The 16,149-nt window shown below is 36.4% G+C and overlaps 1 protein-coding gene across 3 annotated transcripts in view; it reads right to left on the bottom strand.

Annotated features, from left to right (window-relative positions):
- The window catches only part of LOC123551514 (nuclear migration protein nudC-like), a 35,385-nt gene extending 21,839 nt beyond the window's left edge, over positions 1 to 13,546 (bottom strand). For 2 of the 3 annotated variants that reach the window (XM_053541001.1, XM_053541002.1), the window contains exon 1: positions 13,376 to 13,536. In XM_053541001.1, the coding sequence (XP_053396976.1) occupies positions 13,376 to 13,447 (72 nt within the window). In that variant the 5' untranslated portion in view covers positions 13,448 to 13,536. Of the gene's footprint in view, positions 1 to 685; positions 6,903 to 13,375 lie in introns of those variants that run through there. The other variant, XM_053541000.1, reaches the window with a different exon arrangement.
- Between the last annotated feature and the right edge of the window lie 2,603 nt (positions 13,547 to 16,149).

Genomic DNA, 16,149 nt, shown 5'->3' with positions numbered 1-16,149 from the left:
GCTTAAATTGTGACCTTGATCTTTGACCTACAGACCCTGTTGATGTGCTCTGCATATCGTCTCAGCGCCAACAACCTACAGGCCAAGTTTGAAGTCAATACCTTGCATGGTTATTTAGTAATGCTCCAGACACAAAATGTGATGGACAGTTTTGATACTGTGTTGGTGCGCCGTAAAACCCAAATAAATAAATTGACCTTTGAGCTCTATTTATGACCTTGATCTTTGATCTACAGAACAGGTTCAAGGGCTCTGCACATCGTACCATTGCCATCTACCTATATGCCAAGTTAATACCTTTACTGGCTATAAAGATATGCTCTGGACACGAATTATAATGAACAGACAGACGGACACACATGCCATAACATAATACATATTGTTTTTCCAAAACAGGCATATAAAGTTACAGTGTACCTTTAACCTCTACAAGTGACCTTGACCTGTAAGCTAGGGCTCTGGGTGTTGCATACATACCTTCTTGATGTGGTCACTTGTGCCAAGAAATTTTAAAATCAATGTATTGTGAAGTTATAGGATGGACACAATTTTCTGCACAGTCAAATAAACATACATATGCACGTATACATACATAACTGACAGGGTAACAGTATTAACACCCCCAATTTCAAGGTACCCTCAGCCATTCTGAATGGCAGAGGCCACAAAAAAAAAACAACAACACTTTGCAAGTTGAGAAATAATTTTATTAAACATACAATAACAATGTACAAGTTAACAGCAGCTAGCAGAACTGTATTTTCATAAAGCCCAAGATACCTCTTTAAAACATTCTGGTTCTCAGTACATTCTAATACACATTTCTGTTTTATTAAATGGATGAAATAAGTAACAACATGAGCATTGTGATTTTTGTTCTGCAACAAGTTTTAACTGAACACACTGAACCTAGCTCTTCAAAATGGTGATGCATTTTATTCCTGAAGATTTTGAGAACCATAGCCGTATTATTGTTGCTAAAACAATTTTTACCACTTTCTCTTTCAAGATTGCAATTAACCTTACAACATATATGAACATTACACTATACTCTACTGTGAAGTCAGTAGTATTTGTGGAGGATTAATTTTTGTGGATTTTGCACTAAAATTACAATTCATTTTATACTGAAAGAAGGGTTTATGATACAGTTACAATTTCTTATAACAAAATCATTTCAATTCAATATGCCTTCAGTTAACTCTTTTATAGTTTACCATTATGTAAGTATTTGAAATCTGACTGGAAAATCTGGCATCAAATTAAACATCCATGTCTCTTATCATGGGTTTCATTAATTATTGTAAAAGGTGGAAATTGCAAAGTTGGTGGGACCTGTGAGTTCTCCCATTTACAATTTACAACAGAAGAAGTAGCTGGGACTTCAGACCTCCGTGGAAGGGGAAAATCCCTGCCTGTCAGCCCTTAATGATACCCCTGCTTTATAGGTTGTTGTAAATCAATTTTAATGGCCACAAAATATAAATCTAGTTATCAATGTCAACACCATCAAAGAGATTTATATACAATTTTCTGTATTTGCAACACATAAACTTCATAATAGGTATGGCATTGAATAGCCACAATTTCATTGGAAATTAGTTAATACAAGTAAACCCACAAATATATAGTAACAGACACATTGTCTAACAAAAAAAAATACAAATGTATGTATATATCATATAAACAGAGAAAAACTGTTCAGCAACTATTTTTAAACATCCATTTTCATCTCAGTCATATTCAATACAAAGGACAATTAACAAAATTATAATACATGTATACATAATATACTTACCCTAAACTGCAAGGCGCTATGGCAGAATATATGAGAAATCTTAACAGTTGATACAACAAAAATATAAAATACAGGTTCACTGAGCTTAAAACTAAATTGGGCCATTATGTGGGCTGAAGGACCAAAAATTTTGTTTTCAATTTGAAGGTGAAGGTCAAATGAGGGTAATTTATATAAAGATAAGTTTGTAAGTCTTGCCATTAGCATTGATGAGTGTGAGTGTGAGCCGCACATCTTGTCCATTAAATTGAATAAAATTGAAAATATCAATGTTTATGGGGTTATTTTTCAATGCAAAGTCATATACTGAAATTACCAATATGATATTTTCTTGTCCATTTAGAGATCTAAGAACATTCAAATACAAAATGACTGAAGCTTTCCATTTTAGATTTATGAAATGTACCAACTATTACACATTACACAGTCGATGTTTGACAATATTTTTTTCTATGTTTGGCTATTTCCGTTCCATGTCACATCAGTCTTTGGTCAGTTTGACAATCTGGCTGTCAATGTTTTGCATGCTCCAAATTTTACTGAGAAAAAAGCAAAAAAAAATAATGTAATTTATGCTCAATCATGGAATTTTAAAACTAATAATCTCTTCTAAAACTCAAAAGAAACTGGGTTAAAACAGCTTCTAAACTTTGATGTCATTTTTAACTACAACTTCAAATTATCAATTAGGTAAAAACAATTAACACAGAAACGAAATATGTCATAGTATTGTCTTAAACATGTTTAACATGCAAGCACACCACAGAAAACAGTTGCTGACCTAATCTAACCTAAATGCCCTGTAACTTTACCCAAAATATTAATAATAACCAGTTCAAACATTACTCATCATATTGGTCCAGAGAAAAAAAACAACAACCTGGGTTGTTACCTAGAGTTACCCAAGGAACAGCAAGGTGTAGCCCAAACTCCCAAATATTATTTTTACCTCATACTATTACTACATGTATTAATAATTCTATGTACGCTATCCAAGGTGAATTTTAAGGATATTTTGGAAACTTCTAAATTCATTCATAAGAAGTTCAATTTAAAGCAATATTCAATTCTTTATCGTACTTTTTCATGAAATAAAATTAGTAAAACAAGAGCTGTCCATAAGACAGCATGCTCGACTTTTCTCAGTGCTTGACTCTGAATTAGAGCTTTGCCAGTAAAGCTTTAACCAACTTTACACCACTCAGACATTACTACATGTGAATTTGTATCAAATTTATTTCAAGGAGTAATAAGAAGTAAGTCCAGATCTTTCAAAAAAGAAAGACTCAACAGAAATTAACCCACACATACGATATGGAATATTTTCAACACAACATGGCAAGTTCTGTGCGTAACTCTCGTGTCTGATACTGTGGCCCATCCATTGGGTTAAACAGAAATTTCCTACTTAAAATACACTGACTGTTGCAAATAATGAGTGTTTTAAAGGCAGTCATGAACTTTCTTAAAATTCAAGAAGCATCCTTAGAAGAAAACAGTGAGTTTACAAATCTGCCTCCAGACAAAGCCCTACCCGATATTTCATTAAAAACAAGGAGCTGCGTTCAATAAACGCTTGATGCCCCCGGTGGCATCCTTGTCGATACAAAGCAACCCAAGTCCAAAACAAGGTCAAGGTCAAACTGAGGTCAGGTGATGTTTGAAGATGAGGAATGGTCACAAGTTACATCTGTATTAGTATCAATTCATTCTTGTAAGTGGTATTAATGCTAGACAAAACAGTCCCATTTGGTTAACCAAGAGATGGCTCATATAAAGCAACCTAAGTACAAAATGAGGTCAAGGTCAAGGTCAAACTGAGGTCAGGTGATGTTTGAAGATGAGGAATGGTCACAGGCTACATCTGTTTTAGTATCAATTCATTCTTGTAAGCGGTATTGATGCTAGACGAATCGGTCCCATTTGGTTAACCAAGAGATGGCCCATATAAAGCAACCTAAGTACAAAATGAGCTCAAGGTCAAACTGAGGTCAGGTGATGTCTGAAGATGAGGAATGGTCACAGGTTACATCTGCATAAGTATCAAGTCATTCTAGTAAGGGGTATTGATGCTAGACGGAATGGTCCCATTTGGTTAACCTCGTACGGATGGACAGGACGATCACTATATGCCTCCCGCATCAGTAGATGCCGGGGGCATAAAAACAAAATCCCTCAAATTATGCTCTGAACAGATCAGTAATAATTTAGAAATGATTTAACAAAAAATATTTTTTTCTTACATTTTAGTAACAAAAGCTGTTTTTTAAACCGTTAATATTGTACAGTTACTGTCAATGAAAACATACTGTCAACAAGAGTGCCAAACTTCCACAATATATATGTACCTCTGTCACAGAGTTTTAATTCTAATCTTTTAATAAAGTACTTATTGCTTGACTGTCAACTTTCTCAATTTTGACTGTTTCAAGGTCTGTAACTCTAGAGTGTCAAAGACTATCCACTAGGTTATTGGACCTAAATATAAACAAAGTTTGATAATCATCTGTTAAGAACAGCTTAAGTGGTTCAGTGATCATTTTCAATTTTTATCACTTTAATTCAAGGGCTATAACTCAAAAGCTGACTTGGAGTACCTGACTATTTAGTATGTGAAATACTGGCACAGCTTAATGAAATATTAAAGTATCGTATTTACATTATACATGTAGACCTACATCTTGTATCTTTTATATCAAAACAGGAACAAAGTACATGTACTTAAAATTTCATCCAAGCTGAGCTATTTCTGCATTTATGCACCTTTAAAGCATAATATAAGAATTTTGAAATTTAGGTGACATATAAAACAGAAAAACTACTATACAAAATCTGCAAGAAGTTATATACATCTACGTTCAACAACTTATTAATGCCTTTCTGAAATAAAATCTCCACCACTGAAAAGAATGTTTTACACTTGGTTGTGACAGGGGCAGTAAAAAATATCATGACGTCTCAGGACTTTTACATTACAGCAATGTTTCAAGTGAGTCCAGTGCTGACATCCCTCGTAGTCACACTTTCCCCATGTAGCAAACTCCATGACATACCCACTGTCTGGAAACTCTGGGTTGTACTTATTGCACACACAGCATTTCTCTGACTGTGGTATCTCCTCTTCCACGCTCTCTATTACTACAGTTGGTCCAGTTTCAATATTTTCCTCTGTGGAAGATGCTTCTTCAGTGTATATTATTTTCTCTTCTTTAACCAAACTGTTGTGCACCTCACTTTGGTCAATTATTTCATGTGTGACCTGACTATGGTCCACAATACCTTCTTCCACTACTTCTCCATCCTGAACTCCAGTTTCACTTGGCACTTCCTGGCTTTCAATTTCATTTTTCACTCTGGCAAACTCCCTTTCAAATCTTTCTCTCTGTGTTCCATCAAAGTATAGTCCATGTGTACTCAGTAACTCTTCTCTTAGAGCACTCTCGAAGTGTTCTCTTTGTATGGCAATGTCTACAGTTCTTTGTGCATTTTCTTCAGCTTGATCATCTTCATCCTCACTTGATAGCATTTCTTCGATTTCATAATCAGTCTCTGTTTCATATTCTGTTTCTGAATCCTCATTGTCATCGTCTCTTACTTTAGGTTTTCTGCCTCTTTTGCCTTTACAACTGATGTCCCTTACAAATTTCAATTTCAAGGTGGGCTTCGACTCTGCCAATTCTCTTTCTCTCTTTTTAGCCATCGCCTTTGCACTCTTTCGTCTGTTGCTGTAATTCATTCTTTTATTAGGCATCATTTTTTTCTTTTTCCTGTTTTCAATCAACTGAGAATCTATTTCCTCGAGATCCTCTACATCTACTTTCTTTTTAACTGCCTTTCGCTTGCTAGACCTTCTTGTTGTTTTCTGAGGCAGTGGAGTTACAACAACCATCCTGTCTCTTTTAATGCCAGGTGGCTCTGGTGGTGGAAGAGTCAAGTCAATTCTCTTGTTAACAATCTGTGGTTTGAATGGATGCAGTCCATATCTTTGGAATACACTTTTCAAATTTCCTTCCATTACCGCCTCATTATATGCTTTACTAGCGACTACACAAATGTTTGAATGCAACGACCTTTCAACTTCTGTTTCAATGAAATCATAACACTCATCTGCAAACTTTGTTTCAATTTCACCAAAGATTCCTCTGTTCATATGCACAAGACACTGTGACCCACTAGGGGGTATTGGGAATAAATGAACATTTTGTGCTTTGTACATTTCAATAAGAGTTGGAGACATGTGAGAGCGGAAACCATCGTACAGAACCAGGATTGCTTCCGAATTGTCCTTCCTCTCAATGAATTTGAGAAAGTGGTTCTCAAGATACAGCTGAAAGACGTTACAGTTAGTTGTACCATCGTCGCTGCAGGTGGCTCCAGTCCCTGGAGAACAATCCTCGATTGATTCAGAACTCACAGTCTTCCCAGGAAATATAAAGAAAGCTGGTAATCTCGCACCTGATGCATTACCACTTGCAATTATTGTCATACTTGGATCTATACCTTTTTGGTACTTCTCCCACTTCATGTTATTTCTCCAGGAATACACTGATGGTGGACTCTTTTCCAGATCTATCAGCACTTCATCCACTATAAAAATCGAATCTGGCTTGTTCATCAAATTATGTTGATTCATGAGCTCTTGCAACATCAGAAAGTACCTACTGAGACAATCAGAAGAGGTTGCTTTCTCAAACTGCTTCTTTGTGCCAGATGCCCTGCTTGTCTCTACATGTGGCCATCTTTCCAGGAATTTGTAATACCACTGATGTGTTAGACCATCACTTGGCTCTCGCTTGCCAAGTAAAATTGCATAATCTGAGGCAAGATTTATTATATCAGTCCTGGAGTATGAATACCCGAAACTAGACATCAGGTGAAAGTAGTCCACTAGTTTTCCTTCTTCTGCCAGGCCTAGTATAGGTGGTGGCCCAGACCTTTTAATACTGATTTTCACTTTACCCTTTACTCTGTCTCTTAAAGTGGCTTCTGGAACCCCACAAGCGTCGGCAGCAGTCTGAACGGCATATGCTTTCTCTTTAACAAGTTTGTAAGCTCTGGCCAAGTCTTCTGCCGAGTATGTTCTGTATTTTCTACCACGACCTTTCTGAAAGATAAGAAATTAAGTTGTTAATATCAACAAGATATATGAATAGTCAACTGTTAAGATGGCTAGTTGTAGACCTGATACTAGTATTAGAACTAAACTGAACTGTGTATGTTTAGTTAAAATTGGTGGAAATATGCACATACTAAAAATACTACAAAAGGTAAAGATTCTACATATAGCTTTCTGGATTTTTCTTATGTACTGACTACTGAGAAAATTTCTTGTTAATCAAATTGTATTTTGAAAATTGAAACTGAAATGTACTTATTAGAAATTTACGATCATTATGAACATTTCAAGTTTCTCTTTATTAAAATATATATTGTGTTTGCTTTAGATGATCACTTACCTCTACAATACAGTCAGGATTGCGCAAGCATGTGATCTTCTAAAACATCCGACTATATACATGTACCGTGAGTAAAAGCCAATGACAGGTCTACCGCTAGCCCTTTCTTCACTCATTAATAACCTGCTTGCTTGAAGAATTTAAATTAAAGTAAAACATAATTCTGATAAGTTTGTTTATCAGTCAAATGTCTACAATTGTAAGGCATTCATGTTCTATGTTTAATCTGTAATACAGATATTTTTCTTTTCTCCGTTTCTTCTGTATTATATTAAAGCTTAACAAAATAATTTCACGGTTGTTAAAATGAATCAAAATATACTTGTCAAATACAGATGTTGAAAGTTAAACTGCACAATCCTTACAGGTGCTTCATATTGGCAATTACTTGGTAAAAACTGATGTGAGCATGTTCTTTGCGAAACTGCTCGACAGACTGCTTGATGTTCAGTCAGCAAAACTTTTTATTATTGCCTGATCAAAACAAAATTTGTCTTAAAGGCAAAAATGCGAAGATTTAAATCATAATTATCCCTAGGCATGGTTTACGTACTTTCTGCCAGTCACATTATCTGACATGGTGTGTATGCATATTGGATCCCTCTCTGTGGTAAATGAGAAAACGGATCCCTCTCTGTTCGTGCACAGGACCTACTATGTGGTAAAGAATAAACTCAAATTTTCGTCCTGAACACAGGTTTGTACTTAAAAACATATGAACCACGGGAAGACGTAGCTATATATCCTTGCTTTTTTATCGTTACATCTGTTTTATCCGTTGACACAAGTTTGAGGATGCGATATGCATACACACCATGATTATTGCACAAACTCATAATGAAGACTTATATCATAGTCTTCTACGGTTTTATTGTCTATGGTTATAATAGATATCATATACTAAACTGCTAAGTGCTAAGGTCATGTTCCCAAATGGCAAAGAGGTCTGAGGCGCTGTTTCAGGGCACGCACTTGGCTGCAAAAAAGTCTGAGGCACTTTTACGGGGTCCGTTCGCAGGGTGGGTGCACCAGCTTTGAAAAAATTGTAATTTCCAGGGCCCTGTAAGCTTGACTATTGACCTACAAATCTTAAAATCAATAGGGGTCATCTATTCTGCATGTCCAAACATCTTACGAAGTTTGACCTTTGACCTACAGATCCCAAAATCATTATGGATCCATTTGCTCGGCATGTCCAATAATCCTTTGAAATTTCAAGGCTCTGAATCAAAAGGTTCTCAAATTATTGATCAGAAATGGTTTTCCATGTTCTGGCTTTGACCTTTGACCTACTCACCCCAAAATCAATAAGAGTAATCTACCCTGCAAGTACAATCATCCTATGAAGTTTTTAAGTTCTGGGTCAAGTGGTTCACAAGTTACTGATCGAAAACGGTTTTCCATATTCTGGCCTCTTTGACCTCGGCCTTTGACCTACTAATCCCAAAATCTATAGAGGTCATCTACTTGGCATGTCCAATCATCCTAAGAAGTTTCAAGGTTCTGGGTCAAGTAGTTCTCAAGTTATTGATCAGAAATGGTTTTCTATCATCAGGCCCCTGTGACCTTGCCCTTTGATGGAGACCCCAAAAACGATACGGGTATTCTACACAACACCCTATGGAGTTTGAAGGTTCTACTCAAGTTGTTGATCGGAAATGAAGTGTGACATACAGACAAAGCATTCCTTTGACAAGTAAACTGTGTTGAAAGGCTTGAAGTAAATTATCTCTACTTGATACAATTAAAATCGATTCTGACTACCTTTTGAATAGGACTGGGACGATTACTCAGTTTATCGGATGTGATTCGATTACTAGGTGAAACCGGTTTCATTTTTGCAAAACCGCTAATCGCTCTCAAACAATAAACATTCTATACTGTATAATCCAATGAAATAAAATGTATATTACTGCATGTATACATTACACCATTGACAGCAACGCGCCTGAATGTGTTAATCCATCGATAAACAGGTAAAATCATTGGGTGTATAGGGGTAACGTAAACATCTGTTATAAATGTATCAGTATTTGATCTAATAAAAATAAATCTAATATTGACTTGTTTTTTTTAAAAATATTTTTTGTTAATACATCGGAGGAAAAAAATGAAAAATAAATGTTCTAAAGTTCCATTAACAAGAGTGCCGCCAAGCAGGGCAATATACGCCCGAAGGGTTACATCAGAGGTTGGGAGCAAAATTTAAAAAACTTGAATGTTGAAGCCAAAAGGACAGGAACAAAAAAAAAGAAGAAATTCCAAAAAAAATTCTTACCAGGTAAATTTATGTCAAAATACATCTAAAAATTGAATGTATCATCCACGCTGTACCACAGGAAAGTGGTCTCGGTTTTTCTCTACAGCCAATAATAAAAAAGTTTCAAAATAAGCTATTTATAATAACAAAAAAGGGAAGTAATTCATAAACAAGAGTGCCAGAATGTCACAATATACGCCCGTCACAGCAAATTTCTTTACTCTAGCACCTGTATTTGCAAATGGAATTTTAATTTTGTGGTTGTTTAGTAATCACTGTAAGTGTTTTGTTTTTCTAAGTCCTCCAAAAAACTCCTTACCAGGTAGAGATACCTTAAAATACACCTAAAATTGGAAAGTAACATCTATCATGTGTCTATGTTGTACCACAGAAAAGAGGTCTTGGTTTTTCCCTACGGTCAATTATAAAAAAGTTACAATATAAGTTATTTATAGTAACAACTAAGGGAAGTTAATCTTTAAAAAAAAAAAAAAAAAAAAAATAATATTGTAAGTCCTCACAAAAATCTTTACCAGTTGTACTATAGAAAAGTGGTCTCGATTTTTCCCTACGACTAGTAATGAAAAAGTTACAATATAAGCTATTTACAGTAACAACAAAGGGAAGTAATTCTAAAGAAGGGAACTGCGCATGACACTTCGTCTCATGATGGTGTATAATTGTGTCAAGTTACATCAAAATCCCTCAATGCATGAAGAAGAAATGCTTCGGACAAAGCCATTCTTGTATCTGACCTTTGGCCTCTAAGTGTGACCTTGACCTTAGACTAGGAACCTGGTTCTTGCGCATGACACTACGTCTCGTGGTGGTGAACATTTGTGCCAAGTTATATCAAAATCCCTCTATGCATGAAGAAGAAATGCTCCGGACAAGGTTTTCATTCTTGTATCCTTTGACCTCTAAGTGTGACCTTGACCTTAGACCTAGAGACCTGGTTCTTGCGCAAGACACTCTGCCTCATGGTGGTGAACATTTGTGCCAAGTTATATCAAAATCCTTCTACGCATGAAGAAGAAATGCTCTGGACAAAGTTTTCATTCTTGTATCCTTTGACCTCTAAGTGTGACCTTAACCTTAGACCTAGGGACCTGGTTCTTGCACAAGACACTCCTTCTCATGATGATGAACAATTGTGGTAATTTTTATCAAAATCCCTCCATGTATGAAGAAGATATGCTCTGGACAAAGTCATTCTTGAATTTGACCTTTGACCTCTAAGTGTGACCTTGACCTTAGACCTAGGGACCTGGTTCTTGTGCATGACACTCCGTCTCATGATAGTGAACAACTGTGCCAAGTTTCATCAAAATCCCTTCATGCATGTAGAAGATATGCTCCTGATAAAGTCTGTGGACGCAGCCCGCCCGCCCATCCGCCCGCCAGGGGCGTTCCCATAATACGTCCCGTTTTTCAAACGGGTGTATAAAAATTTATTGTAAGAGAACAAAAAAGGGATCTGCCAAATAAAAACCAGGCCTTTTTTTCATCAATTTGGGAATGCCACCGACACCGGTGGAATTGGGAAAATGCTCTTGGAAATTGTCTTAATTGGGACAATATGCAAATTACCAAAATCTACATAAATGTGTTTTTGTGTGAAATATTAATGAATTGCATTTCAGTTATTGTTCAACAGTATTATAATTTACCTAAATATACATACAAATTAGCAAAACTATCTTAAAACAGCAAAACCCTAAAAGGTGTAATTATTTGGGAATTTTAAATTCAACTTTGGGAAAAAAATATACTTTTTTGCATTGGGATTACCTCCTTTTACCGGAGGTAGATTTATAGGGGGAAAAAAGCCCTGAAAACAAGAGCATTGCAATGCAGAGCAATATACACAAAGCAGTCATATATGACCTTTTACCCCCAAGTGTGACCTTGACCTTGAAGCCAGTCATCCAAAACATGCGCTCTGCACGTCGCCTCAGTGTGGTGAACATTTGTGCCAAGTTTCTTTGAAATCCTTCAAGCAGTTCAAGAGTTACAGAGCGGACACAGCAAAGTCATATATGACCTTTCACTCCTAAGTGTGACCTCGACCTTGAAGCTAGTCACCTGAAACAAGCGCTCTGCATGTCATCTGAGTGTGGTGAATATTTGTGCCAAGTTTCTTCGAAATCCTTCAAGCAGTTCAAGAGTTACAGAGCGGACACAAAACACACTTATATGACCTTTGAACCCTTAGTGTGACCTTGACCTTGAAGCGAGACATTCAAAACATGCGCTCTGCACGTCGTCTCAGTGTGGTGAACATTTCTGTCAAGATTCTTTGAAATCCTTCATGGGGTTCAAGAGTTACAGAGGGGACACGAAATTGCTAACGGACGGACAGACGGACACCGGGGGTATAACATAATACGTCCCTTCGGGCGTATAAAAATAGCCTTTGTATCGACTGCATTACTGTATAACCAACATGTGACTTAACTGAACACTTTCCTTTGTGCCGCTCTCTAGGTTCTGCGGCACTTAAGGTGACCTTCTTTCAAAAACTCCATGATTTCTCAGTCATTGAATGTTTCTGATTTGCCTGTCGTGATATATGTAAAATAAAATACACCAAAATATGACTTGTTAATTAACAAACTACATGCAAACGATAAAGTCCGTAAGTTCCCAATGAAGTCAGCTGCAGGAAGTACCTTCAATGCTTGATACGGTCATCAGGAAAAAAAACAGCATTTTCAATATGACAGCTGATTAACTGGTTCAATTCGATTTCATACAAATGATTAACGGTTTCAAAATTTTTAAATCGTCCCAGCCCTACTTTTGAAGGTGTGAAAGAAACTTCATATTACTGGAAACAACAAATTTATTGAACAACAATTAGAGCAGGTGACACAGTTATCGACAGTTTAATCTAAATATCTCTGGTCAGTCAAAAATATGGCGCACAGCTTTCAAAAACGACAAAACGAACACATAAAATATATTTCTGGTACATTGTGATATCATTGGGTTTCCAAGACGTTATTTTTACTTAAAAATCAATTAAGATCAGCAGAACTGTCCATAACTGTAGACTGTCGATAATACACGCACCTGCTCTATAAGCGTCTAGACAGCGGAAATTTTTTTATCTAAAAATAGATTGCTAAGTCCCTATATTTTTTCGCCATTCTCAGTATACAACAGATAATTCTCGAGTATAAGCATATGGTACAGCCATAAGGCACAAGTGTAAAAGACAATGCTGATGAGTTCCTTCAAAAAATTCCAACTAAAAGGCAAATCAAAGTGAAAACATTTGACGATTTTAAAACCAGTAATATTGTGTCCAAATTTCAAACAAATAATTCTCAGTGTTACAAAGTCGAACTTGCCAAAACTGAAGTTTACAGAAACAGTTTCTTCTTAAAAACAATACCTGACTGGAACACCCTTAATGACAATCAAATACGTGCAGATACACTACACGGCTTTAAATGTGCCGTACAGAAAAGGGACTAATTTCCCTACACGCAAACCCTTAGTTAATGTGCCAGAATTGGACTTCTACTACGTAACTGATACAGATACAGAAAGACTGCCGTGTCTCTATAGATGATTTTATTGACACAACTGCTCTGTCCCTAATGAATTAGGAATGCCAATAAATTATTCAAGTGGCTGCCATGTGAATAGTCACTTCGGAATGCAAGTTACAGAAGTAAAACATGACACAAGGGTGTAATATTGAAGATAAAGAGTCAGAGTGGGTATTTCAATTCAGATGAATTCCGTTCCCCCACCCATCGCCTCAATGCCTGCTCAAATTCCGCCATTTCTAAACCGAAACTGCAGAAAATTGACGAAAAATAATGGCAAATATACAGCATAAAAACTTACTTCTGGGACGCCACCTTCAAGCTGGGTGGCCATATTTAACATAACCCCATCAAACTTTTCGTCGTCTGACATATTTGCTGATATTTTCACGCGTAAATTTATGCAAGTTTTTTCTTGTCACTAGTTTTCACGATAATGATTTCATTCGGGTACTTCTAATATCATCGTCTATTCCGTGATGTCCAAGATATCGAACAATAAATAAAGCCAAAGATAATCAAATACTTGAAAGTAATAGCACGGAAAGCTAGACTCTTCCACGCGTTTATAATACATATTCGCTAAGACAGATCAGTGTAACAAATTACACGTAAAGCTAGCTTTTTACCAACTATACCTTACCCCCAGCAATTTGCTGGTATCCATTTATAGCTGGGTCGGCTGAGACAATCGTGATAAAGTGCCTTGCCCAAGGACACACCGCAATTGGGTATCCCAATACAATGAAATTTGAAGAACTTATGAACAGTAGAAACAAAACACTTTTAAAAAAATCTTGCATCGTTTTGTAAAGAAATAACTACAACCTTAAAATAGTTTTGATAATGTTCTATCATTAGTTTTCTTCTTAAGAAATTTGTTAATGGTGCATAAATTTGTTTATTATTGGTCAAGTTGTGGCTGTTTAGAGGCTAGTCATTCCCCCAGGGATTTTGGACCTTTGCTAATTGCATTGGTCCGGAATCCTGGAATGTGGGAGAAAATATTAGGCTAAAAAGAAGATTGTTTGTTTCCGGTAACATGCTAAAAAATAGGGTAGGTAGGTCGGTATTTTGTTTTATTAAGTGGTACTTTTCGGATATTTTTTGTGTCAAAAATGAATACAAATAAGGGGTTATGCCTTTAGAGCATCAGTGAGCTGATTTCTAACATCACTGACCATGTTTAAAGCATATAAAAAATGCAGTTTTGCAACGTTTTGTTAAAAAGTTGAAAAAAAAAATCTCCAAGGCCATTAAAACATTTAGGGCCGGGCCCAAAATTTAGGGTAGGTCGCGATACTGGAAACAAACATTTTTTTTGGCCTTATGTAATTGTTACTTTGTATAATTTTCTGTGTTCCGGTTGTTACATGTTCACATTTTATATCATTTTGTATTTTATGTCACATGTTCTTATGAATCATGACAGTATTAAATAAATCTTGAAATCTATAATGTTCTATCATTAGTTTTATTCTTTGAAATTTGTTAATGATGCAAAAATTTGTTTATCATTGGTCAACTTGTGGCTGTTAAGAGGCTGGTCATTCTCCAAGGGATTTTGGACATTTGCTTATTGCCTTAGTCCGGAATCATGAACATGAGGATGATCTGCGCATGCGCCGTACACTAACACGCTCTTTACTTCCTCTGAATATTTTATTTTCAAAAACAGGTTCCTAGAGTGTTTTAGCTTTCCCAAATAGTGTATGAACTGTGGTAAAATATTTTTATTTCCAAGTCCCAATTCAACTTTGGTGAGACTAGCAGGTAATTGTAACGGCATTGATTTTTATCATACTCCCGCCGTGACCTCTGACCCCATTTCTCAAACCGGAAGTTACAATTTTTTAAACCGGAAGTTTAAACAACATGACTTTTGCAGGTATTTGTTAGTATTTTTGTTGTTTTGCCATGAGTATCATAATTTGTGTCAATGGTAAATCCTCTCTAGAGTTAGATAGCTCTATCCCTCGACCTTGTCACAGACCAAATAGTTATGTTATTCAAAGTTTGCAGGTTGGCTACCTGATTTTTAAAAAGAAAAAGAATGCAGACATGGTAGACGTCTCAAGAGTCACAAAAAGGTATCTTTTCATTTTAATTTGTTACTTTCACTTTCAGCAGATATTGAGTTAAATCCTGGCCCTACTGACTTCCCTTGTGGCACATGTGGCACTAGCGTCTTGGACACCGACCCGGCCATTGATTGTGACTCTTGTGGTTCCTGGTTCCACATCCAGTTTGAATCATTTGACCCAGAATGTTATTCCAACCTGGTCAGCAGCAACCAAACATTCGCATGGTCCTGTACAATATGTGAATCCAATAACTTCACTGTAGCTTCAAATTTATCGCTATCCTCCTATGAGTCTAACAACAGCTACTCCTTGCTATCCGAGACCGACCCAGATACTGAGCACCATCCTACCCAAAGTTCTCGTCCAATTAAAAATAACTATTTTTCTAGCCTCAAGACCCTCATCGTCAATTTTCAATCCATCGTAAACAAAAATTCGAGCTGCACTCCCTACTTCAAACTGAAAATCCGGACATCATTTTTGTTACAGAATCCTGGTTAACATCAAAAAATAAAGATAATGAAATATTTCCCCCTTCCCTAGGTTACACCCCATACAGATTAGACAGGAAAACAGGCCAAGCGGGTGGGGGCGTATTCATTTTGGTCAAAAACAACATAGTGGTCTCTGAAATGAAGGAGTTAAAAACGGATTGTGAACTCATATGGTTAAAACTGGAATTGGTAGGTTCTAAGCCCCTTTACATTGCATCTTACTGCAGACCACATGAAAAGGATGAGGACAGTTTAACAGAATTTCGAAAATCTTTAGACAAGGTCACTAAACTCAACGGCAAAATTTGGATTGCCGGAGACTTCAATTTTCAAAAACTGTCCTAGGAGCCCGAGGACACGCCAACTCTGAAACCTGGCTGCTCTCACAGTAGAATTTATGAAGAATTTCTCTCTGTCATAAATGATTTCCCCCTCCAACAAATGGTGAGTCTTCCTACAAGGTTAAACAACACTTTAGACCTCTTCCTCACCTCTAA

This window comes from Mercenaria mercenaria, chromosome 4 (genome assembly GCF_021730395.1).
Source record: "Mercenaria mercenaria strain notata chromosome 4, MADL_Memer_1, whole genome shotgun sequence".
In the NCBI taxonomy this organism is placed as follows: domain Eukaryota; kingdom Metazoa; phylum Mollusca; class Bivalvia; order Venerida; family Veneridae; genus Mercenaria; species Mercenaria mercenaria.
The sequence above is the reverse complement of the archived record's forward strand: the minus strand, read 5'-3'. Positions and strand labels throughout refer to the sequence as shown.